This window comes from Bombus vancouverensis, chromosome 13 (genome assembly GCF_051014615.1).
Source record: "Bombus vancouverensis nearcticus chromosome 13, iyBomVanc1_principal, whole genome shotgun sequence".
Lineage (NCBI taxonomy): Eukaryota > Metazoa > Arthropoda > Insecta > Hymenoptera > Apidae > Bombus > Bombus vancouverensis.
Window position 1 is genome coordinate 5,122,415 of NC_134923.1, and position 23,356 is coordinate 5,145,770.

At 34.2% G+C, this 23,356-nt stretch overlaps 1 protein-coding gene across 2 annotated transcripts in view; it reads left to right on the forward strand.

Annotated features, from left to right (window-relative positions):
- jeb (low-density lipoprotein receptor domain-containing jelly belly protein) overlaps positions 1-23,356 on the forward strand; it is a 106,777-nt gene that overhangs the window by 49,631 nt on the left and 33,790 nt on the right. Inside the window, exon 2 of one of the 2 annotated variants that reach the window (XM_033346751.2) lies at positions 20,895-22,473. In XM_033346751.2, coding sequence (XP_033202642.1) covers positions 21,582-22,473 — 892 coding nt within the window. In that variant the 5' untranslated portion in view covers positions 20,895-21,581. Of the gene's footprint in view, positions 1-18,016; positions 22,474-23,356 lie in introns of those variants that run through there. The other variant, XM_033346722.2, reaches the window with a different exon arrangement.

Here is a 23,356-nt window from a genome sequence, read left to right on the forward strand (position 1 = left end):
ATTATATATTATATAATATTATATATAAATATATTATTATACATATAATATATATAATATATATTACTATATATACTTATATATTATATATTAATATAATACAATAATTAATATAATATTATATTAATATAATATTTTTTGTAAAATTGTGGTGCTTTTTATATTGCTTATACTTTATGCTTTCTTTTGTTCTCTGCTGTAAATAAAATTAAGAATGTGGATGGTAGATAGAGATCATTCTCTAAATATTCTAATAAATAGTCCACTTTGGGTACAGGGAAAAATTATGTACGTATTTTCAAGCTACACACTAAATCGTTCATATTCTCGCAAAACAACAATACGATATTTAAATTATTCTCTTTTATACAAAACAAAAAGTTCAGAAATAATGCTGCGTCCGAATATTAATCTGACTGCATATGTATACGACTGCAACTAAGAGTGTAAGAAATTTCTATATCTCGAGGAGGGATAAGAGAGGGATGAAAAATATAAAAGGGAGGTAAAGAGAAAAACAGAATCGAGAGAAAGAAGGTAGAATGGGAAGAAAAAGAGGAAAGAGGAAGGAAAGTCGAAGAAGCAAGAGAGCGGGAAGGAAAGAAATGTAAGGAAGGGGAAGAAGAGAAGAAGAAAAAGATAAAAGGGATGATAGGCCAAGCATGGAACGTAAAGCAGGGATGAAAGAAGGGAAGAAGAAAGAAGGGAGTAGAAAGTGCAGGAAGGGAAAAAAGTGAAAGAAGAAAGCAAGATAACAAAGAAAGGGATAAAAGAGCAAGGAAAAAAGGTAGATAGGCGTAGGCGGAAGATACGGAAAAAGGGTTGTAATACACAATTACGATTAATACAATTATTACATGTAGGATATCATCATAATCGTATTTTATAATTATAGCTATTACACTGAACATCTTTAGTTAATTATATTGGCTTATTTTTAATGCAGAGCATTTTTTTCTCAAGCTCAATTTTTCACATTAACTTTTACCGCGTTATATTAATGGTATAACGTAAGAAAATGGTTCGGATCAAATATTGCTTCGTAATTTAATATATTTTTAATTGCAATATGATTTGTTGCGTATTTTGTTCCTATTAATAACACTATATTCAGCTTTAGTCACTAAATTCTGAACGATTTTATACGCGCGTAAAATTAATCTTTCCGTGTGCAACAATCAAATAAAGTAGAATCGTAGTATTAAGTCGAACCATGTTAGAAAGCCTCTGAAACTATTGAGCCACGCCCTGGTTGGTTGTTCGAGCGAGCAGCTTTCGATGCTTTAAATCAGACCTTTCCCTCTTCGTTCGAGACGTTTATTTCTCGTTTATTCTTAAGTCGTGAATTCGATTACGTAATCTTTTCAAATCTAATAAAACGTTTGATTGATGATGGTTTATATGCTAGAAAATCATAGGAAATTAATTAAGAAAATTCGTCTTATTTTTCCTGAATTTTTATATTTCAAAGAATTAATTACCAGATATATATATAACACACCATATAGACCATATAAATAAATCACAAATTAATTATCCTACAAATATTATACAATAAAATACGTTAGCATAGATTGATTGCATGACACAGTTTCTAAAATATTTCAGCATATTGGTAGTTTTAAATACGAAAGAAAAGACAATAGGTATGAATAATATTAAGATATTCTGGTTTTGATGTATGTCTATGTATAGTAAGATAGAAAAATACAAAACAGCTTTTCTTCGTAGATAGGCGACTCATTTATTCGTTCACGTCGAGGCTTTATACTTTAATAGCATAAATACATTGCATCACATCAGTGCAGTAAATGCTTGTTACATAGAAAATGTGGATATATTTCCAAATGGTAACAATATACTTGACACCAAAGTGAACGACGACTAAAATACTAAAATTCTACCGAAGAAATTGAAATCAACGATATATAAAAAAAATATATAACGCAGAGAAAAATAAATGCTTTTATGTATAATGTATACAAATGATTATTTAGGTTTTCAAAAATGCGTGTATAATATTTTTATAGAAAATGTAAAAGTACATGTAGTAGAAGCACGTTTTAGTAGATGTACTGCTAAAAAGTAAGCGGTACCTATAAATACAACATAATTTTACAAAACGAAATCGGCTAGTTGAAATGGCAAACGACATAAATATCAGTATATATATATATATAGATTTTCAGTTTAAAATTAACATTAATAATTTTAGCTTCGTCTTGCAATTGTTTTGGAAGTTAAAATAAATTATTCTAACATTTACACCATTTAACTCTGTATTTGACATAAAACTTACATTCCTTTCTACCGTAGTTGTTCTTTTCGCAGCTTTTATATAATAGTTAGCCACAAAAGTCTGTGTACAATCTACAGGAAGACCATTTCTATTAAAATAAAATACTGCAAGTTCTCACCGCAAAACTAGTATGTTTTATGCCAAAGCAATTACAACCACTATTTTATTATTGCTTTATATATTAAAAAATAAATATGTGACTATTAAGCTACGAATATATATTTATGCATGAAATTCAGAGGTACATAGATACACGAAAACATGAAATATTTAAACTATAGTATTCGTTATAATATTTTAGAAGTGAAACAAATCTCTGTCCTAAACATAAACTAAACATAAATAATTATTAGCGAGTTATTAAAATTATTAAATTTTAAGACATCCAATGGAAAAGAGGCATCATATTTCACTATATCATAAAATGGGAAAAAAGGGAAATGTTTAGAAGGAATAGTTTCCTCAATAATATTCAATATAAAATTATTTCAACTGGTAATTGAAATGTTTGTTATTATATATATTATTCTTATAATATATTATATATTATGAATATTATATAATATTTATAATATATACATACATCATTACGCAGTAGTATGTTTCATTTAAGCGAAAGTAATCTTTCAAAGTATACGAAAACTACCGTGGTTGATATATCGGTAACGTAATACTGAAAAGGAAGTACAAAACGTAAGCTTGGATTTAGTCCCTCAATGGTCGGAGATCTACAGTGTTTCAAGTTAGTCCTTTACCCTCGACGTATTTTCGTGATGGTTTTCAGACGTTGTTAGGATGATTCGAGGGCATGGTTTAGCAACCACCTTTGATTTCTGGCATTGCAGGGTGTAATCTGTTGCACAAGGGAGCGACCGACGGCTGGGCGTCGCGTCCTGGCTCTGTGTGGTTTCCGTGCATAATGACGCTTTCGTGGATTATGGTCGTGACGCCGCTTCTCTCAACGAAATATTCTGGAAGCTGAATCGATCGCAGACGCGGCCGTGCTCTGTAGCCTGGTCTCGTGTGCACGTCGCCGAATCGGCCTGTCGGCTTTCTTCCTTCTACCCTGCCTTCCTTTCTTTTTCTTTTGGTCCATCGTTTTACTTTGCTCTCTATCGAAAATATAATTTTTGAAACTCGTTTCAATAAACTCCGCTTATACCTGGATTTTGTTTCCATTCGATTGAATTTTTGGATTTGTTCTTTTTTTCGGCCGTTCAGAAACATGACTTCTTTTTTCATTTGATTCGTTTTACTTTGGTTTCTATCATAATGTTTAGAATTTATATTTAGAAAACATAATGTTTAGAATTTTCTTCGTGTATTTATTTTTTTTTATAAATCCTCAATTCTCTTGGGCTATTTAAAAATATGAGCTTTTCCTTTTTTCATTCGATTCATTTTACATTGCTTTTTATCGAAGATATAACTATTAGAATTTTATTTGCTTATTCGCTTATTGGTAGGTATTGTTTCCATTCGTATATCGAATACTTAATTTTCTCGAACTGTTTGGAAACATCCTGAGCTTTTATATGATCGTGCCAAAATTACAAATTAAATTTTAAAAGCTAATGTTCAGTACCAAATAATAAATCCGTATGAATTAATTAGCTTCATTATTAATATTATTAACAATACTATATTATTAATTATTAAGCAACTTTAGAAATAACAATAAATTTGGTGCTTCCTCTTTCATTTTCACATTAATTTCACGCGATTGTTTCAATAATCAACTAAGCATTCACCTTTCAATCCGGATCGCGACATGTTTTACTTCACACGTTTTAATTAAATCGAGGATATTTATGAGATCTCGAGGTATTAAATTTTAATTAATTTTGAAAAACCCGACGTTTCAGAGAAATCAATAATATCTGCTGTTCTTTATTTTAACCGTACTACGACCAAATGGTCTGTAATTATCAGAAAGAAGCATTGAAAAACCAGACGAGACGTCGTGGCGTGCACAAATTATAATTATGAATTAACATTCCTCTGTGTCGACGAAACAAGAGCGAGGAACGTTTTTCACGCTGGCTAGTATACACATTTCATCGAGACGGTCTTAATTTCGCATTTTCTAGATTAAACTATCGTGTCGTGTACGATGGTGTAACACGAACCAACGAAAATAAACGCGTTTCCCACACGCAGTAGAATATGCCCCTCATATGTCAGACACGCGGCTGATTTAAATTTACGAGCTACGAAATGTTGCTGATGTTCTCGTGATTGAAATTTAACCTTTCACTTTACGGATGGAAAGTTGCTCAAAGCGATTAAATGTCAGTGGCAATGATAAATGTTAATGTCGAATTAAAATAACTAAATTTATTTAGACTGGGAAGACTCACAAAACAAAAATACAAAACATGGAAAGTATGATGAAGATAAAAATTAAAAGGGAATTAAGTAATAAATGAAGATGGCTGATGAGTAAAATGATGATAAATAGCTAGTAAATTACAATAGTTGAAAGATTGAGCAAAGACAATGGGTAATTACATAACTATATTTTAAGGTTGAAGTTAAAAAAATGTAAAAATTGAGCCAAATTCCATGAAAGTTTATAAACGTAAAGAAATAAATCTAATAGAAAATACTATTAAATATTATTGAATGTCTTTGCTTTGAAAGTTTCTTAAAACGTAGAAAATTTCTAAATTTGTTATTGTCTAAATGCGGCATACGAATAAATAATTATAAAGAATAAATATTCGTAATAGTTGTAATAAATATTTTGTAGCAAATATTTATTGTAAAGAATAAATATTTATAAGAACTTTGAAGTATACTTTTAGAAATTATACAATTAGATATTAACTGACTTGTGTAAAAAAATATTTATTGGTAACTAATGAAACAGGAGTTTAATGGAGAAAAAATATCAAGTAGTCAAACTACGATAGAAATAAAATTGAAAGTAAATGAAAAAATAGATCTATTGGAAATACAAATAAAAAGTAGACTAATAAGGAACTATTAATTGAAGAAATTTAAATCTTACGATAAAAATTTAATAAAGCACATATAAATCAGGGTAACTTGCTCGAAAATGTAATTATTAACCTGAATAAACCTAACAAACCTAATAAAGACTCTTAATCAGGGACTTAGATTTTATAATGAAAGTTTAAGAAGTATAAAGATAGAGCTAAATTGCTTGAAAATGCAATTATACATATGAAGAAATCAACGTGATAAAAAAGGATGTTAAATAAAAGAAAATTTCCCCTTTTGTCTGAGAAGTTTCTTAAAGTGTAAAAAAGCACCGAGGGTTCTTTAAAATTTCTAAAACGGTGTACTTGAACTTTACATCGTGTCCTTCGCATTAAGTCCTTAATTTTTTCTTATCAGTATTTTCCTGGTTTAATTTAGCAAGCACTATAGCGAACCACTTTTATAAGATCTATTTAAAAAATTCCTTTGTTTAAGACGGAACTAGATATTTCTATTTACAATGAATGGACAATTACCACAATAAAATAGTCAATATAATCAGTTTGTACCTCGTTACTTCAATTTCGTTAAATATGCCACTTTCGCTTATTTTAGAAAATTATGTCAGAGTGCAAAGCGAAACACGTGGAATTCCTTTTCGAGCAGAAATGGGAAATTTCTGGCAAATACTTAAGTTATAAAAGTACGTGAATACCTTTATGTTTTTTAAGTATTATTTATAAAATGTAAAAGTAAAATAATCTATAATTTTTACGAAAATGTTTCTTTTGATTTCTGTTATTAAATTAATATTTAACTTTAAGAATCTATATTAAATGAGAACATCTATTTGATGATGTATCTACTTATACAATTTAATTTAATTCAATTTAATATTTTATCTATCTAAGTGTCTATTTCTGTCAACCATAGGTGATTTATTGAAACAGTCCAAATGTCATTAATAAAAATGTGGCATGTGATGGGAATGGAAATAAATTTACATATGTGTGAATGATAATACAATACAAAGCAAGAGTAACTAAATGAGGTTTCGTGTTTCATATTAATTTATTAAATTGTGTATAGCGAGTTAAATAGGTATATTAAATAACAAATTAGTTTGCCGAATAAATTCAATAATTCGTTGATATTACATTGCATCTATGCATTCTCGTATTTTCAAAGTATTGTCGACTATTACCGACATAATCTGAAAATCTCAACACACTACTATATTTATTCGCCAAAAGAATTTATACGATACTTTCATCTTACTTTTAGTCATAGAACGCTATAGCAAAATTTATACGAAAATCTATGACATCACATACATATATGTATGTATATAATAATTCCAATGTAATAATATTCTGATTATTATATATAATAAATTACTCAAAAATTCACGGATTACCACCTGTACGTATAATAATTTGATAGTAATAATTTAATAATAACGATAATTTTAATTATTACTAGAGTATTATATCTCGACATATGTCATGCATATGTCTCACATTATATCAACAAAATAATCAAAATTAATTCTCTGCAAAACCAAACTATAAATCAGGCCAGCTTGTAGAGCCAATTTACTAAATTATTTCTCCTATTTATTATCAAACTATGTAGGCGAGCTCGCGAATAAGTAACGAAATTATCGGAACATATTGCATACACGTACTTTCGATTTCGTGTCTGAAACCAATGTTTACCGTCGGAAGCGACAGTCTAAATAGCACTTGTTAAACGACGAATGCAAGCACATCAAGTTATTGAATATGTCTCGTACTGTTCGCGTGGAATTGTGCAATCTGACGTCAGGGTCACGTGGAAGTAGACATGCGCAATGATACCACTTGTTAAAGGGTGCCTTTTCACACCAACACCTACTGACTGTCTTTTTCACCCCGTGTAACCACGCTCCATGCCCCTTTCCAGCTGTCAAACGTTCAGCCCTTAATTTTCTGCAAATATACCGTCTAATTAAACATACATTATCATCCATAAATGTTTAGACGTTCTCAAATTCTTACCTCTGACAACCATACACACTTTGTAGATATAAATAAAAATAATAATTATTATCGATTAGTATGAATAAAAGAGCAATTGAAAGTGGAGGAAAATTGATGACAAGGAAAGATACCTGGCTTTTATTCCAGGAATGCTTTTATTCGAGAAAAATAACTTTTCAAAGTTGCTAAGTGCACACGTCTCTTTACACTTTTGTTGGATTAAAGGATGACAAGGTACTTGTCCTTTTCCAATCCAAAAAGACAAAAGAAGAGTATTGTAACGTCTGCAATTTCTGGTCGATATATCTCAATCTTTTTAAACAAAATATTCATCGTGTTACTACATTATTTACGTAACATATGTTGGCATACATTTAGTAGTATCTTTATACGATTATAGAAATTTATTTACTATAAAAATAAAATGTAGGACGTCTGTAGAGAAATTATCTCATTGGGAAATAATGGTAAGTGCAAATACGTGCTTTCTGTAACTGTGCACTGTACATTTCTTGTTTCAGTTCAAACGTACAGATTGTTTCATCCCAATTACACGACATAAAGAATCAATTAAAACACTTATGGACAGTGTATATCTGTACTTTGTGTATGAGTATATACTTTTAGTTTGGAATTTCTTCCAACATGCCGAAATTACATCACACTCCCGAAGATCTTTAAGGTTGGGTTTGGAAAACTTGGAACGTCCCTTGGAAACCTTGGCTGTTCTTGAATTGAATTTGCCGCCGACGTTCAAGAGTTCCAAGTTGCTGAATATTTTGACAGTGTTGAATGGAATTCTTTAGCGTCTCGAAAATCTCAGGAAATATTTAGTATCTTAAATTGGACAAGCTGGAATAGCGTTAATCTTGCAAGTTTTAGATTAGTCTCTTTTTCCATTTGTTTGCATGTATGCAGAAGAGACAGAGATTGGGTTAGTTTTATGTACACGATGCAGAAGTTAGAATGATGTTTAAAATACAAACTTACGAGAGCTTAAAACTGGGTAAAGTTCACGGTGGCTGCAAAATTATCAAGGTAGATATTATTTAATTCGTTGATTACCATCGAATTATAGATAATTGTGTAATTGTGAGAACTTTAAACATGTGAAAAAATAAAATAACGGGTTTGCCATAATATTGGATTGTTGGGGAAGTTGGTAATATTTTTGGTGATTGATAAACATATTTTATTACATGAGATTGAAAGGGAATAAAATTTTTTTTATTTCATTCTGTTAAGTAAGTTAGATTCTGTTAAGTAACAAGGTGCAGAACTAGGTTAAACATTAAGTGCAATAAATAATGAAAAAGATGTAACGAATAGATTAATAGAAAAGATATTTTTCAACGAGATTTCGTTGGGCTTTTTAATCGTCTTTTCTTCTATTTATTCCTAATTCTTAGCAAAATTTTAAGTAATATCTATAATAATATAATAATAAGAAAGTAATATCTAATCTTTATGCGAAATGTAAAAACACAAAAATGCAAGAAATATCGAAGATATAATATTTCGTTGTAATATTTAGAAAATGAAACAACCTACTTAAATTCACAAAGATATGAAGATTTGCATAATCCGTAATCTTGTTCAGACATTTAGTAGGAAGCCAGTGTTTCAGGACAGTAAAGCTCGCTTATATTAATGTCGAGAAAGGACAGAGAAGCAACTGAAGATAAATTGAAACTGTTAATTTTAAAAGTTCAGGAAAAAAAGAACAGCTCGTATATTAATCAGATGCAAGTATGTTTAAAACGAGTAAAATATAAATTTAGCAAGGTTGGACATTGTGCTTTGCATACGTTTAAACGTTATACATTTGTTATGCAAAGTTCTGAAGCTACTAGTCGTTAATATTCACACGGCGGCGATAATTCATTACAGCCAGCGTCAATGGAACCGACGTCCCCATCAATCTCGATTAAATTCATAACGAGACCAGGAAATTAGTAGTCGCGATTGAGCTTTCCGTACGGTTAATAATTAATAAAATGTATTATAATTGACTAGCGTGTTACGCGGCCAACGTATTTCATCGCCCAATAATCTGGCACTTTATGATCATCTATAGTGTTGATCAGAAACAATTATACGTTGAGTAAATATAAACCACTATTCGCTAAATGAATAAATTATTATTTCAAATAATACAAGGTATATCGACAAACAAGGAATTTTGTAATCATTTTTATGATTCACTGCAGTTAGTCGCAGTTTATCGTCGATTAAACACGTATCATTATCCACTGCATGAATAAATTGCTATTTCATATGGTAGAAGATTTGCCATCGACAAATTTCGATGAATTTTATGATAATTTGTGCTTGTATACGATATACAAAACTGTACAAAATAACCAAGGTAAAATCCTTGTTATAGTATTTAGAGGATGAAGCAAATTTTAGTTAAAGTTCGTTTCTTTAGTAGGTTCCATAGAATTAAGTGTTTCTATAAATTATGCGGACGCATAAACATGAAAGCAGTCTAATTAATAGCTATTCAGTAAACTATTATGCAAAAGGTCTCTGATTATACAAGTTCCGTTGCAGTTCCATTGAAAGACGAGACAAAGTCGAATTAGGAAATTCGGTGCAAGAAAGTGGATCGATAGACGAGCGTGTCATGCCCAAAAGGCACGATAATGTGGTTCGTTTCATGGTCCGACGGATGAACTCGTTTATTTAGAGCAACAAGTGCCTGCACATTACGCAAAGCCCCGTTGTATCAGGGCTGAACAAGAAATCTTTTGTCAAAGCGACGCTGAATCAGGCGATTTCAGCCAAGAAAATAACGTCAAAGCCGAAAGACAATAACGGGATAAATCAGTCGAGCCTTTTGTGCAATTTAATTCTACGAATAGTATTAACGACGATCGCCCGTTTAAGCCTTGTATCGCTTCTTCGTCGATCGATTATCTTCGTCAAAGGATCGATCAATTATGCAATTAAGCGCTGATCGCTTAGTGAAGCCGATTGATTAGTAAACAGCTACACAGTGTTCCACGATGTAATCGGATTTCGCTAATAGAAGGGATTTTCAATGGTAAGTGGCAAGTTCTTGGTTACTACTGAAAGGGGAAAATTGGAAGATGACTCGATGAAAGGTATTATTAAGTGATGACTGTTTATTGGATGTTCGTCATTTTCATATCGTTCATTCGGCTAGAGACTATTTGATGTTCTATAATTTTCAACGAATTTCATGTGATTTGATCGGTGAAGTTTTGTATTTTGAATTCTATAAACCTTACGCATTGTTAAAATTATATGGGTTAAGCGTGGAAGATCAAAATGTGAAGAACTCTTAGTTGAGAATTTCACATTCTAATTTTAAGCGCAGAAACTTTGAACTTCGGATCCTATAAGCTGAACATTTAGTTATTCTTTGGTTAAGCATAAAATATTCAAATTTCAAGATTTTCTACTACGTTCACTTATTTTTCTACTATGTCGCATTCTTAGGCTTACATTTGTTATTCTTTCATTATACTCTTGAACATAAGGTATTCGAATAATAATTTCTTAGTCGGGTTCTGTATTTTCAATCTTCTGCACTTTGGATTCTTCAAGTATATTGTTCGTTTAAGCATAGAAAAAATACAAGCTTTTGATTCGTCAAAATATAAAAAACTGTTCAAAATTTTGTCAATTAGGAAATTTGTATTTTTTTAGACTTTGCAGTCTAGTCGATTCGTTTTAAATTCAAAGATTAAAACGAGCTTTGATCTGTAATTTTTAAGGATAAAAAATGTATTCTTTGCATTCGATATTTTGATGCTGAAATAATTTGTAACGTTAGACTTTCACTCTTCAACTTTAGGCTTTTGGTTTTCCGACTTTGATCCTTTAATCTTTAAGCCTTAATATTCGATTTTCGACTTGACCTTTTGACTACTAAACTTCGATTTAGAACTTTGGACTTTTGTCCTTTGATTTTCAACTTTGATGTCCTAACATCAAATTGAAAATTGCGAGCTTTACGTCTCTAGACAATAAATCTTAAACCTTACATTTTTAAACATTGATTTTTCGATCCTCCAGCCTTCAATCTTACATTTAGGGGAACCTTAAATTCTGTATTCTGTACTCTAAAAATCGATACTGAAGCCATTACCGAAACCATGTCCAAATAGAACCTATCAAAGGAACCAACCTCGTTTATTTCACATCACAATCCACTCCTTCAGCGAATGATTTTAATCTCTGAGAAAGCGATATAAATATCGATAGCCTACAGCAATTGAAGTATTAATGATATTTTCAATCATTCAGACGTTTTAATTGTTTCTCTCTATCGTATAGAATATCATACTAATTGAAAAATGACGATCTGTCTAAACTAACTAAAAATCCTATCTGAGTCACTTACATTGTTCAACATTTTATAGTCCATGAAATTTATCTTAATTTTTTAATCATTAAATTTTGCGAATTTTTACGTAAATTCATATTTTGGGGGATATAATTAAAAAAGTAGAACCTCGGTAGAAAATCGTTTCAGCTAATCAGCATCGCATTACAAAGCACTACACTTTGTACATCTCAAATATTTCCTCAAATCAAGTGCATTTCGCGAAATCACTTCGTAGACTACCTACGAATGCCTGTTAATCATTCCGCAATTTAAATATCCCATGTTTAAAAATACGGTGCACAAAAAACGTAACTAATGTAATTCCAAGAATCCAAGGGTTGCGCGTTCAAAAAAAAAAGTTCACTCAATTCGTTCTAAAGGATTTAGTAAAACACGGGTCAACAACGATCGACCACCTTGACAGTTAACGTGTTGATTAGACCAGGCACAGAGTACGCGGTTAATTAAAGTTACTGCGCACGTTCATTCTGCGACGAAACATCGTATACCCACCACCCTCTGCTGCATAACGTTCACCATCCGGCGTTATAGCCTTTCTTTTGCTTCCCGCACCCATGGCGCAGGGCCGACGTTTAGGAACATTGCGGACACGCCGTAAAACGCCCACAAGGCTGTGATGACGCGATCAATGACGATCACCCGAACCATCCTGTTAATCTGGAAATTTGTTTTTAGTCGCCCGCGGACGGAAGGCGTCTACCACGCCATAAAACCACGATAATGACATTGTCGATGGGTCTTTTTTTCTTTCAGCTACTTTTTTCCCCCCTGGATATCATTTTTATGGTTATGGAAGCTACTTTGTGAGCCAGGCTGCGAGCTCGAAATCGATAGCGAACGAGGTACACGGGCCTTGTATCCTTTGCGGAAAAAATTATGATCGCCGTTAACGTTACGTGTTCCCTTTCCGATGTGTAAACTTTGGGTACTTAGGTTTTCGTCGGATTTGGAGGAAGTTTTGGATATTGCTATATATAGATCCTCAAAGTTTGGATCATGAATTGATTTCCAGAATCCTCGCAGGATAAATTTGCTCTTTTATTTATTTTAATTAACAGCACGTATTTTTTTCATCGATTACATATAGTTGCATAAGATAAGATCAAAGGCCAAAAAGAAATGAAATAGGTTTATTTGAACTATATTTCACGTTTCAGCATCTAAACTTTCACGGCGAATAGATGACACGTTTGTCTTCGAGTTTCGATCGTGGTTTTATTAATACGTTGTGCTTTTGTTCTGACGTTTCACTTTATCAGACCAGACCCGAACAATTTTTCGTATTAATAAAACCACGATTGAAACATGAGTTACACTGAAAGAATCCCAATACATACAGTGTATTCCCGTACTACGCGGGAAATACGGAACTCGAAGAACCATAAATGTTATATTTCGTACGATTGGAATCGTTTCAAAGAGTTCCGATACGGTGCACCCTCATACTACGCGCGAAATACGTCTGACAGTACGAACCACACGTGTAAAAGTATTTTCCTATAGAAAAAGTTGGCATGTTAAATTTATCTAAGGCGTTACATACAAAAGCGTTTATGGCGTATTCTGAGTACTGATCGTAATTCTTTCATCACATCGTATTATACTTACAGGGCAACAATATACAGGCGTGCTACCATATTTATATAAAATATGCACGTAGCGTGTCATGGTGCACAGATTCTTTGATAAATAAACGGATTGAATTTTGAAACGTCGTAGAGTTTGTAACGGAACGCTTACGTAACAATTTTCCAGCAAGGTTTGCATTCAATCAGGCATATGTTCGAACAGAATCTATCAGGAAAAATGCGATTGTATTATGCATGAACCAAGCCGTGGAACTCTTCGAAGTCTTCGGGATCGATCCATTCTTCGTTCGAGTGATCGATGAAGAAGGATAAGGAGATATAAGTTGAGATTGGTAAAATTGTGTCGGAAATCGAAAGCTTTTTGGGGAAAAATTATTGATAGAATCTTCATCGTAATTTTACCAGAGAAGATTTTACAATAGAAAATAAATAGAAAAGTTACGTGTTGTATTCCGTGGAAACAATGGCATTAAATATTGTGTTGATCGTATATTTCGAACTTTCTGTGTCGATCTACATTCGGTGATCGATAGAGTAGAATTAAACAAAAAACATGGAGGTTGGTAGAATTGCGTGTAAAATCGAAATATTTTTCCAGGGAAATTGACATTTACACACACATGGAAATTTTATAATAGATAGAAAATTAATCGAGAGCGCGTATTTGCCATTCTGTGGCAAGAATTAAATTAAATGTTACATTATATTTATTATATGTTGTTTCAAAGTTTTTGTCTCGATTTATTCATCTTATCGAATTCATTCGATAATCGATGGACTAGATTAGTGGAACAAATTGAGATTGGCAGAATTGTTGATTTATGTCGAAAGTTAAAATTTCGTCGAGAAAATTTATCGAAAAAATTTCCATTCAAATTTCATCAATGGAAAATTAATTCAAAAATTATATAGGTATTTCACGTTTCGACAAAAAATTGAATTAAATATTACGTTAATTGTGTAGTTTTCATTAAATGATCCGTGGAGCGAAATAGCAAAATAAATTGAAATTGATAGAATTGTCGATATGTGTTGAAGGCCAAACTTTTTTCGAGCTTTATATGTCGTTGGAAGATTAATTGAAGGATTAAAATAATTGAAAAATTACACTTGAACACTTTATGTGTGCTGATTGTATATTGAATGATTTTATTCAAATGATGTTTTCCGAAGCTTAACGGAATATTCAATAACACGCGACATATTCGAATATCTGCTGGTTTCATACAAAACATGATAATTGGTCCAGATTGTCAGCGAGAGAATTTAATCGATCAGAATCTTATATCAATACGAAATAACGATTCACAATCTACAGTAAATATTTGTAAAAATGATGAATTAAGAGCAGTGTATTTATAAATATTCATCATAAACATATATTTCTCTTCCGATGTTTGAGAAAATGTAATATACATGCAGAGAAAATTTATTATAATGTAATATAATATAAATATATTTATTATAATATAATATAAGTTTATTATAATACAGAAAGATCGTTTGAATCGCTTTTATTTATTAACGAATTATACAACATAGAAATTATTGTTTACAGTAATAAATACAATTAAAAATTGTCTATGATTGAAAATCGTTGCTTTTAAAAGAAAATAGATGTCTTGACCAAAATAATATCTAGCATATTGTTTTCTACTCCTTACTTATACAATATAAAAGGAATAATATCGAAAAAGGATATCAGAAGAGAAACTCTCATATTTTGAGTTCTTAATTAATAATTGCGGAGCACAAACAATGTGCAAAAATATGCAGAATATCTTAAGCAAAGTAAGATTATGAAATTTAACCGCATAGCATAGTCAATCCATCTGACATTTGACAGTTTCATTATTTTAACCATTGACATGTATAATATAAATCCAAGCTTATATTAAAACATATATTAAAAAAGTATATATCATACACGTAATGTAAAACATATAAAATTTATATTATTTATAAAGGATCACATCCATTTTCATCATATTCATTTTATTGTAAACAAATTTAATTATTTTAAAAGGAAGAAACATTTGTACATTGCGAACTGAAAGTATGAAACAGACTTCTATTTATATTCCGCTATTTTGTGAATCTGTATAAGCATTAGCGATTTAACAATCGTTTTGCATTTAATTCTACCAATTTTTCGATCTTTCCTTTACACCTTCCTTTTCTTTGTGTTTCATTATAATACGTTTAAAAAACTTATTCGTTATTCACCGGGTAACCAGACAGAATAATAACATTGTTCTTTTGTATATGACGGGAAACAAATGGATAGAAGTTTCGTTATCGCCAACTTTGATAGGAAAAATATATTGAAGGCAACGAAACATCCTTCGTGGAGAACAATAAGAATAGAAACGGTGTTCGCGTGAATATGAAAGTGAAGGACCGTCGTAACGCTAAAGCATGAAAACCAAGAAAATCCACCTAAGCGATCGCTTTAGAATGAACGCCTTGGCGTAACCTTTAAGCCATAAAGCCATGTTCAAAGTATAAATAAGCAGAGCAGAGGATATCTCGATTTCTTTATATTCCATAAAGTAGCGTCCGATCTTCTCCTTCCTTCTTTCTTACGGTGCAAAACACAATATCAGTGTTTTAAGAAGCCACTTCAATGAGAGAAAAACGAAAATACGAATATTAACGAAGAAACAGTAGATTGAAAAAATGAAAATTATTCCTTTCAAAAACGAAATTTTGTTAGCCTAACAGCTGCCTTTTTCTTTTTTTTTTTTTTTTTTGGTGGTAGAAACTTTTCGAAAAAAGGCATAATAGTAGCTTCAAGATACGATTCTTTTATCTACACGTTTTGTCTAAACATAATCTTATACTTAAACGATATTAATGTTATTCTCGTGTTCTATTGTCTGAAGTAATACGGTCTTGTAAATATTATCTAAAATAATATTATCTTGTAAATATCGTCCGAAAAAATATTATCTTATGTCTCAACTAAATATTGTCTGAAAATGTCTGACTGTTTATATTTTGTCAGGTTAAAATCAGATTTATCTAAATTTCACGTTTCACCCGTAACATAACTATGCTACATGAGTAAAGCGTGGAACCTTGCAAATTTAACTATTATCAAATATGACGAGCGTGGTAACTGTGCTATCAAAATAAGGAAGTTCTCTTCTATGGCACTGTGGTATGGAAACTTAGTCGAACTGTTCTAATTATTGGATTTTGAGTACTTCGTAACATGTTGACACTTCCCTTGATCGTAAAGGTATCCCTCAAGAACACAAGAAACTATGAAGTTTCGTGGCTAGCGAACAACTTAGCAAATTCAATGGAAGTTGGTTTTGAATTACAGGAAGCAAGTAAATATGAGAGTATAAGCCAGCTGCGGTTGTTTATGCATTTATCGCAAGTGTAAATATGAAAAATGTAAAGGGAAAACATATTTTTATTCGTGCTCTGTGAAAATATGAATTTCTGCAAAACATTTGTATATAAACATCTACAATATAGAAAAACTGCGAAAATATTTTTTACGAATGATTAGTAACAAGTATAGTGAATTTTATTGTTCAATATGATTGCGCTCTTTTCTCAAACAAATTATTTATAAAGTTTCACTAAATAATAATTCTTCGCTCGATACTGCGTTATTATACCAAATAACAGAAATTTATTTAACAATTTTTCTAAATTAAATAATGAAAATAATCTAGGAAATTTAATAGACTAAATAATAAATCAAAAAATATAAATAATTTTGCCGATTTTCATTAAACTATATGTACTATACAAGTGAAGTATATTTTTTATATATTTTTCTACATCTAGGTTTCTTTAGATCAAAGCACTGCCACAAGCAATGAAAATAAACAATTCAATAAATTTTCACCAAACGATATTTCAAATAAATCGATTTCAAAGAAAGATATTTTATCTTCAAGTTTGTACTGGCGGTATAAAAAAAGGATAAAATACTCGATTCCTAACTAGAAACCAAACCAGCAGAATGTTTCACAACACGTTAAAGCGAAGTGTTTCGACAATCATCGTCTGACTCGTTGGGGCTATTAAAATGATGCATTAATCTAACCAGCCATTGTTTCGTGCCATTAAATCCTCCCGAGATGTCTATCAACCAACCCCGACGATCGTATTTGCTGACTTCCTTACGAGCTTTCCGCGAAAGCAGAGTAAATAACAGTTTGTTGAACTTTGTAAAGAGAGTGCAACATTGAATGGATGCTCATCAATCACGGTAGCCACGTGTATTCGAATCTTGCTTGTCTGCGTTCACACTTGTCGTGTCACGCATATTTCACTTGTAAAATCCGTTTCCACTAGAGCATATACGATTCGATGTTGAATGAAAGTGTCAACGATTTGGTTATATACATATCGCTTTTATGCTGTCAGAATATTCATCGTTGAAATATCGCTGGCTATCAAACTCTGGCTGAGATATTTATTAGATAGAATTTGTAATAACACATCGAGCACCTCCGTTTCACGTGGGTTGACTAGCTAGTGCAGTTTAAACACCCGCAGATCAATATCTTTAAACTTCTTCCCAAACACCAAAGCCATTTATTCTATGCATATAGAAACAAAACTATTAATAATAACCCGTTTTGTGGATCCTTATCTTTCTTTAGAACTTGTATATTATTTATATGTTCATTTTATCTACATTCTAAGCTACTTCACACATTTACCTAATTTACATTTACACGATTATACCTTTATCTATAGTAATTCAACAGGGTATTTTACAAGGCTGTTTAAATATGTAATAATTATTCGATTTAATGGTTTAACAAATTATCGTTAAGTTCAAGGTACTTATTTGAAAAAAGTAAGAACAATTAAACAAATTTTACCGAGTCAAATAGACAAACAGGTTTGGACACGCAATTAACAAATATCATCGTAATAAATCATCCCAAGTGTTTATCTAGCAGCACAACATCCCAAAACCTTAATAACCAAAGAACCAAAACAACATATTCTTTCATAAACAGATGAAATTAATCGAATAAATATGCATTTGCCAAACTAAGTAGCCGATAATCCCAGGTAATTGTCTTACGATCTTGCTTATTAACTTCATTCATAAAATATTTTATGAATCCAATGAGATCATCTTCGACTCAATCGTCTCATAAACCAACCTACCACAACCAAAAAGTCCTCGAGGCCAGCCATCACTCGACAACCGTCTGATTCAATTTCTTTTGCAAGTTGCCCACATTTACCCGCAACAGCTGTTAAGTTGGCGAAACGTGACTACATGGAGGCAGCAGTCTGCCGCCCGCCACTCGCCCGCTATAAAACCTCTCTCCATAAAAGACCTCTTTTTCAAGACCCAGACATATCCAAGACCCACAGAATCACGCGCGAGTTGGATTCGAAAAGCACGTTAAAACGAACAGAAAAAAAGAAACGCAAAACAAAGGAAAATAAAAGAGAGAGAGAGAGAGAGAGAAAGGGAGAGAAAGAGAGAGACAGAGGGAGGAAAAGGCACAAGTGTTGGCCGGTGTGTGCGACTCGTTGCGGAACGGAAGCGTGAACGATGCACGGGGTGGCCGGGGCCGGGTTAGCAGCGTTAGAGTCCGGGGGTGAAAAGGGAAGAGAACGGCAGGTGTCTCGATGGGGTGGTAGGGAGATGCGCGGTGTATTAAACCCGGTGACTCTTGCCGCGCAGCGTGGGAGTTAGTTCTGGTGAGGGCGCCAGCCAGCTCACTCGCTAAACTAACCCACCGTCCCAACCCTTCGATCCTCCATCCCTCGACTTTCGGCCAACAAAGCAACATCCACGGCCGCAACCTCCTTTTACCGACTCCGCAGCCGCTGTTTTTTCGCGACTTCCTGCCCGGCCCGCGTCTAAATACCGTACGACGTACTGAGAAAGGAAAAGGAATCGGTGACCATTCAACAAACAGGGAACGAACAACTTTTCTTTGGCATTCTCGCGTCTCCCAGAACCTACGTGTATACGTACGTTACGTATACTCTGCTCGCGGCAAAGGCGAGCATGCGAGCAACACAAACTCGTAGCAAGAGAACGTAACAGCTGAGCATAGAAGAATAGTAGAAGAAAGTGAATTCATTTTTGAAGAGGTTTGAACGAGCAACGAATAGTACGAGGCAGCGGGATATAACAAGATTAGAAAGAAAGGAGGAAACAGGTTGGTCCCCGTGGTTACGTCGATCGACGCGTTTTTAACCGGACGTTCTCGACGTCATCGTCGTGGATGACGAGTATCAGCGAACGACAGCCAGCAACATGTTAGTGGACTGGTGTTCGCACCATTTTGTGTTCGCGTGATCCGGTCCGTCGGTGATGAACAAACTGGATGAAACGGTAGCCCGTCACGGCAAGAATAAGCTAGCCGCTGAATAAACCAAGTTTAAACACGAGTACGTTTACGGGTATTGTAATCAACTGTAAAACGAGTTTCCACGAGTAGAAGGTCGTTGAAAGTTGTTCAAAGAGTATCGACGATCATCGATCAGACTTTGGAGGATTTTACGTGCAAGAACTGCGAGGAAGAAGAAGAAGAAGAAGAGTGTTATGTGCGACGGGAAACGGAAGATTTGAACTTGGCAGGGAAGGTTATCTGTTAGTCGTATCGCATGAGAAAAGGTCCCACGGTGGGAAGGAGGCGCAGAAGGGCGAAGATATCGCAGCACGCAGTCACAGAAGCAAGTATTTCGCACAGAAACACACGTTAAATCATATGTAAACACATCATATTCTGTTAATACACTGGGTAATGTTCCGCAACTGCACCTTTGCCCGATAACTTTCTTTTTTCTCTATATATACGTGCACATAATATATATATATATATATTGTATTCTCTCTCTGTTCACACGCGCCGCCTGTGTTGTGTCACACTCTATCACTGTATGATCGATGTGCGTACTATGTTCTTCTACTCCTTCGGTGTTTTCGACGTCACGACGACCAGCTGTGTCGTCCGGCGCCTTAATTAATCCCCTTCCTTCCCACCCCCTCACCCCCTAAACCAGGAGCACGGTTTTGCACATTTTTCGGGCACCTGTTGATCTCTCTCGTACTACATAGCCACTTTTCCGCACTTTAAAGTCGTTCGGAGAGTTCGATGTCACCGCTGCACGCCGTGTCACACCGCACGTAGAATCTCGTATAACGCCTCACTGGCACACAAGCACTTCCAAAAGTCAAGCACCGTGAACCGACACACGAGGCCCTTCGACAGCATGGAAACCAGAGATAGAAAGCAGTTTTCTATGACGTCATCGAGGACAGTAAGTGTCTAATTTAAGACAGAAACCAGTATAGAGAATCTGCAGACGCAGCCAAGGGACCGTAAGTGGTCGTGGATCCTGGAAATTGGACTTTCGATTTCTACCGGGGAAAGTAGAGGGATCAGAAAGTGGAGAGTAGTATGTTGTAATAGTGACAGAGGAGAGAAAGAATCGCGATGCAGGCAACAGGGAGAGAGGACAGGGGTAAGAGCAGGAGGACCAGGAGAAAAATCGAATTTCGTTGTTGCCCACACTATCGAGCACCTTAATAAGCATCCACGACCAGCACCAGCACCATTCATCACTGGCACTGCATATTATTCTCCAGACACACGCCTTAGTGTCGACTAAGAGCCATCCTTTTTTTTTTACTAACGGCCTGATTTCAGGACGCGGAAATCCTCGAGAGCCTCTGTTGACATTGAGTGGAACGAATCGTCGGGAATTTTCGGAAATGCGACATTAACGAGACACGATCGTGGACTGTGCAACGATCGCCGACCGAATCGAGTCGAATCGAAGAGAAACGAAGACAAGAAGGAAATCGAAAGAGAATAGAATAGGTGATGTTCTTATTGATCTCCCTATTCCGATTATATCCGAAGATTTAGAAGAGTGTCCGATGAAAGAAGAAAAGCAGCAAAGTAGAAAAACGAGAGATAGAATAAAAGTAGTTGAACGCGTTTAAGAAACGTTTCGTTTCCCATGTAACGGATGCCTACACGGTTATCGATTGATCGCCGGTCATCGCTCATCGTCCGCGTTTTCTTCCCTCAAGTCGCTCCCTACAGAAACGCTTCCTCCCCCTGCACAGCTAACGAAAAGTCGGCCTAAACTCTCAGCGTCGTGCCTTTTGACTGGCAAACGAAAATCGAGCGCAGTACGTGTATACAATAAAAAGCGCTAAAAACGAAACAACATACAAAAAAAAAAAAAGAAAAAGTAGCAAAGGCGAAGCTACATAAAGAATCGATTCAAGAAGAGAGAAAAGAAGAAGAGGAGAGAAACAAAAGACACTTAATTTTTAATCGATTCGAAAGCCAGCCCGGTTAAATCCGGTGAAAATTGTGACATATATGATGGCGGTGTGCATGTTCTGGCTTCTCACGTACGTGGGACAAGGGCTGGACCTGGCCGTGGGGAATCGTCCGGTGATCATCATGCAGGGTGCACAGGAGCAGGACTACCGGCACGGTAGCGGGATCAGAAAGAAGAGCGAGCTAAACTCGGTAGGCAATAACCTGTTGCACTTCAGGATATATCCTCCCGAGGCCTCTCACCGAGACGACCTGTCCAACTGGTTGCTATTGAACGACGAGCCACGGATCTCCTCGTGGACACCAGCTGGTATATTGATCGACGATATGATCAGAGAGCCTAGGGAGCTACAGACTGTATTCTTTGCCCTGTCACCCGCTATGTTGAACATGCTCTACTCGGAATACATGAACACGGCGACACAACCGGGCGAACAATTTCTACACGAGGATCAGCAACAACAGCCAATGGGCGGTGGCCCTCTGGGTAGTCAACGTACTAAGAAGCTACGAATCGACTGTAGACACTCGAGAAATACGGTCAGCCTGCCTATAAGAGTATGCGACGACGAAACAGGACGCAAGAGCTTTCAAGAAACCAGACAATCGAACTACGACGATCTCTTCGAGCAGAAGTTAAACACTGCTGCGAACATGAAGACTGACTCGATATCACGGGGACCTGAGAAGTACAGGGATTATCAGAACGGCGCGACGTTTGTGTCGAGGCCGCCGTTTGGCCTGGACACAGCCAAGCCTCCCGGAAAGAGGAGCCAAACTCTTGTAGGACGCCGCTCCATCGACCTCTCCGGAGAGTCGACTCCGCATCAAGCTCAACCGCCGTCCTCCCTCGGGAACGGCATCAACGTCGCTTCTCAAATTATGTTCAGATCCACCAGGGGAAGCATACAGTACGACGTACCGCAAATCGGTGAGTGTTGCATTTTCGTGTTTGTTTGAATGGGATTTGGGCTGTGGAGAAAGTTCGTGGTGTTTTTCGTAGTTGAATTATAGCTCCCATAGCTCGTTATACATACATACAGTAACTTATGGAAGTAATTTCAAAATTTATAGAAACGTTTTGCGAATATATTACGCGTGCTATACGAAACATTTCGCAACTGTAAATTTCGCTAGCAACGAGATTTGACTACCATGATTATGTTGTAATCTCTGTGTATGCATATTTAGATTTGTTTTAAATTTTATCAATATAGTCATGGTAATTGTACCTCGTTACAATGCTAAGAAAATTTGTTAATATTTTATATAACACATATAATATATAATATGCTCGATTATGAAGAAAGTATCTATTGAAGAACAAATTTGTAACAAGTCGATATACCAAAACTTTTGCATTAACATTAGTGTACTAACATTTTAAACAGTGATGTTTTATAATAAAAGTACTTACTGTTTTTCTTCTTTATGTCTACTGAGTTTTGTCTAAAACTAATGAAACTTAAAATAGTGAAATCTCTGCTACCATGAATTTTTTTATTTAAGTATTATCTACGGGAAACACATACATTTTTAAATTTTTCTTTATAGAAATCTTATTTTTCGGAGAGTCTTAGAGAGTTTTGAGTTTACAGGAAAATACGGTTTCTTCGTTTGTATTTTTAAGGAAGTTTATACTTTCAGAGAAATTATCGAAACTTTTAAGTTACAGTTGGATAAAATCTTCTCTTAGAATATGAATTTTTTATGTGTATAGGGCCGACGAAGAACTTAGAGTTTTATGTCTAGTTGTATTTCTATTTTTAAAGAAAATGTAGAAGATTTGACTCAAAAAATTGATTCAAGCTACA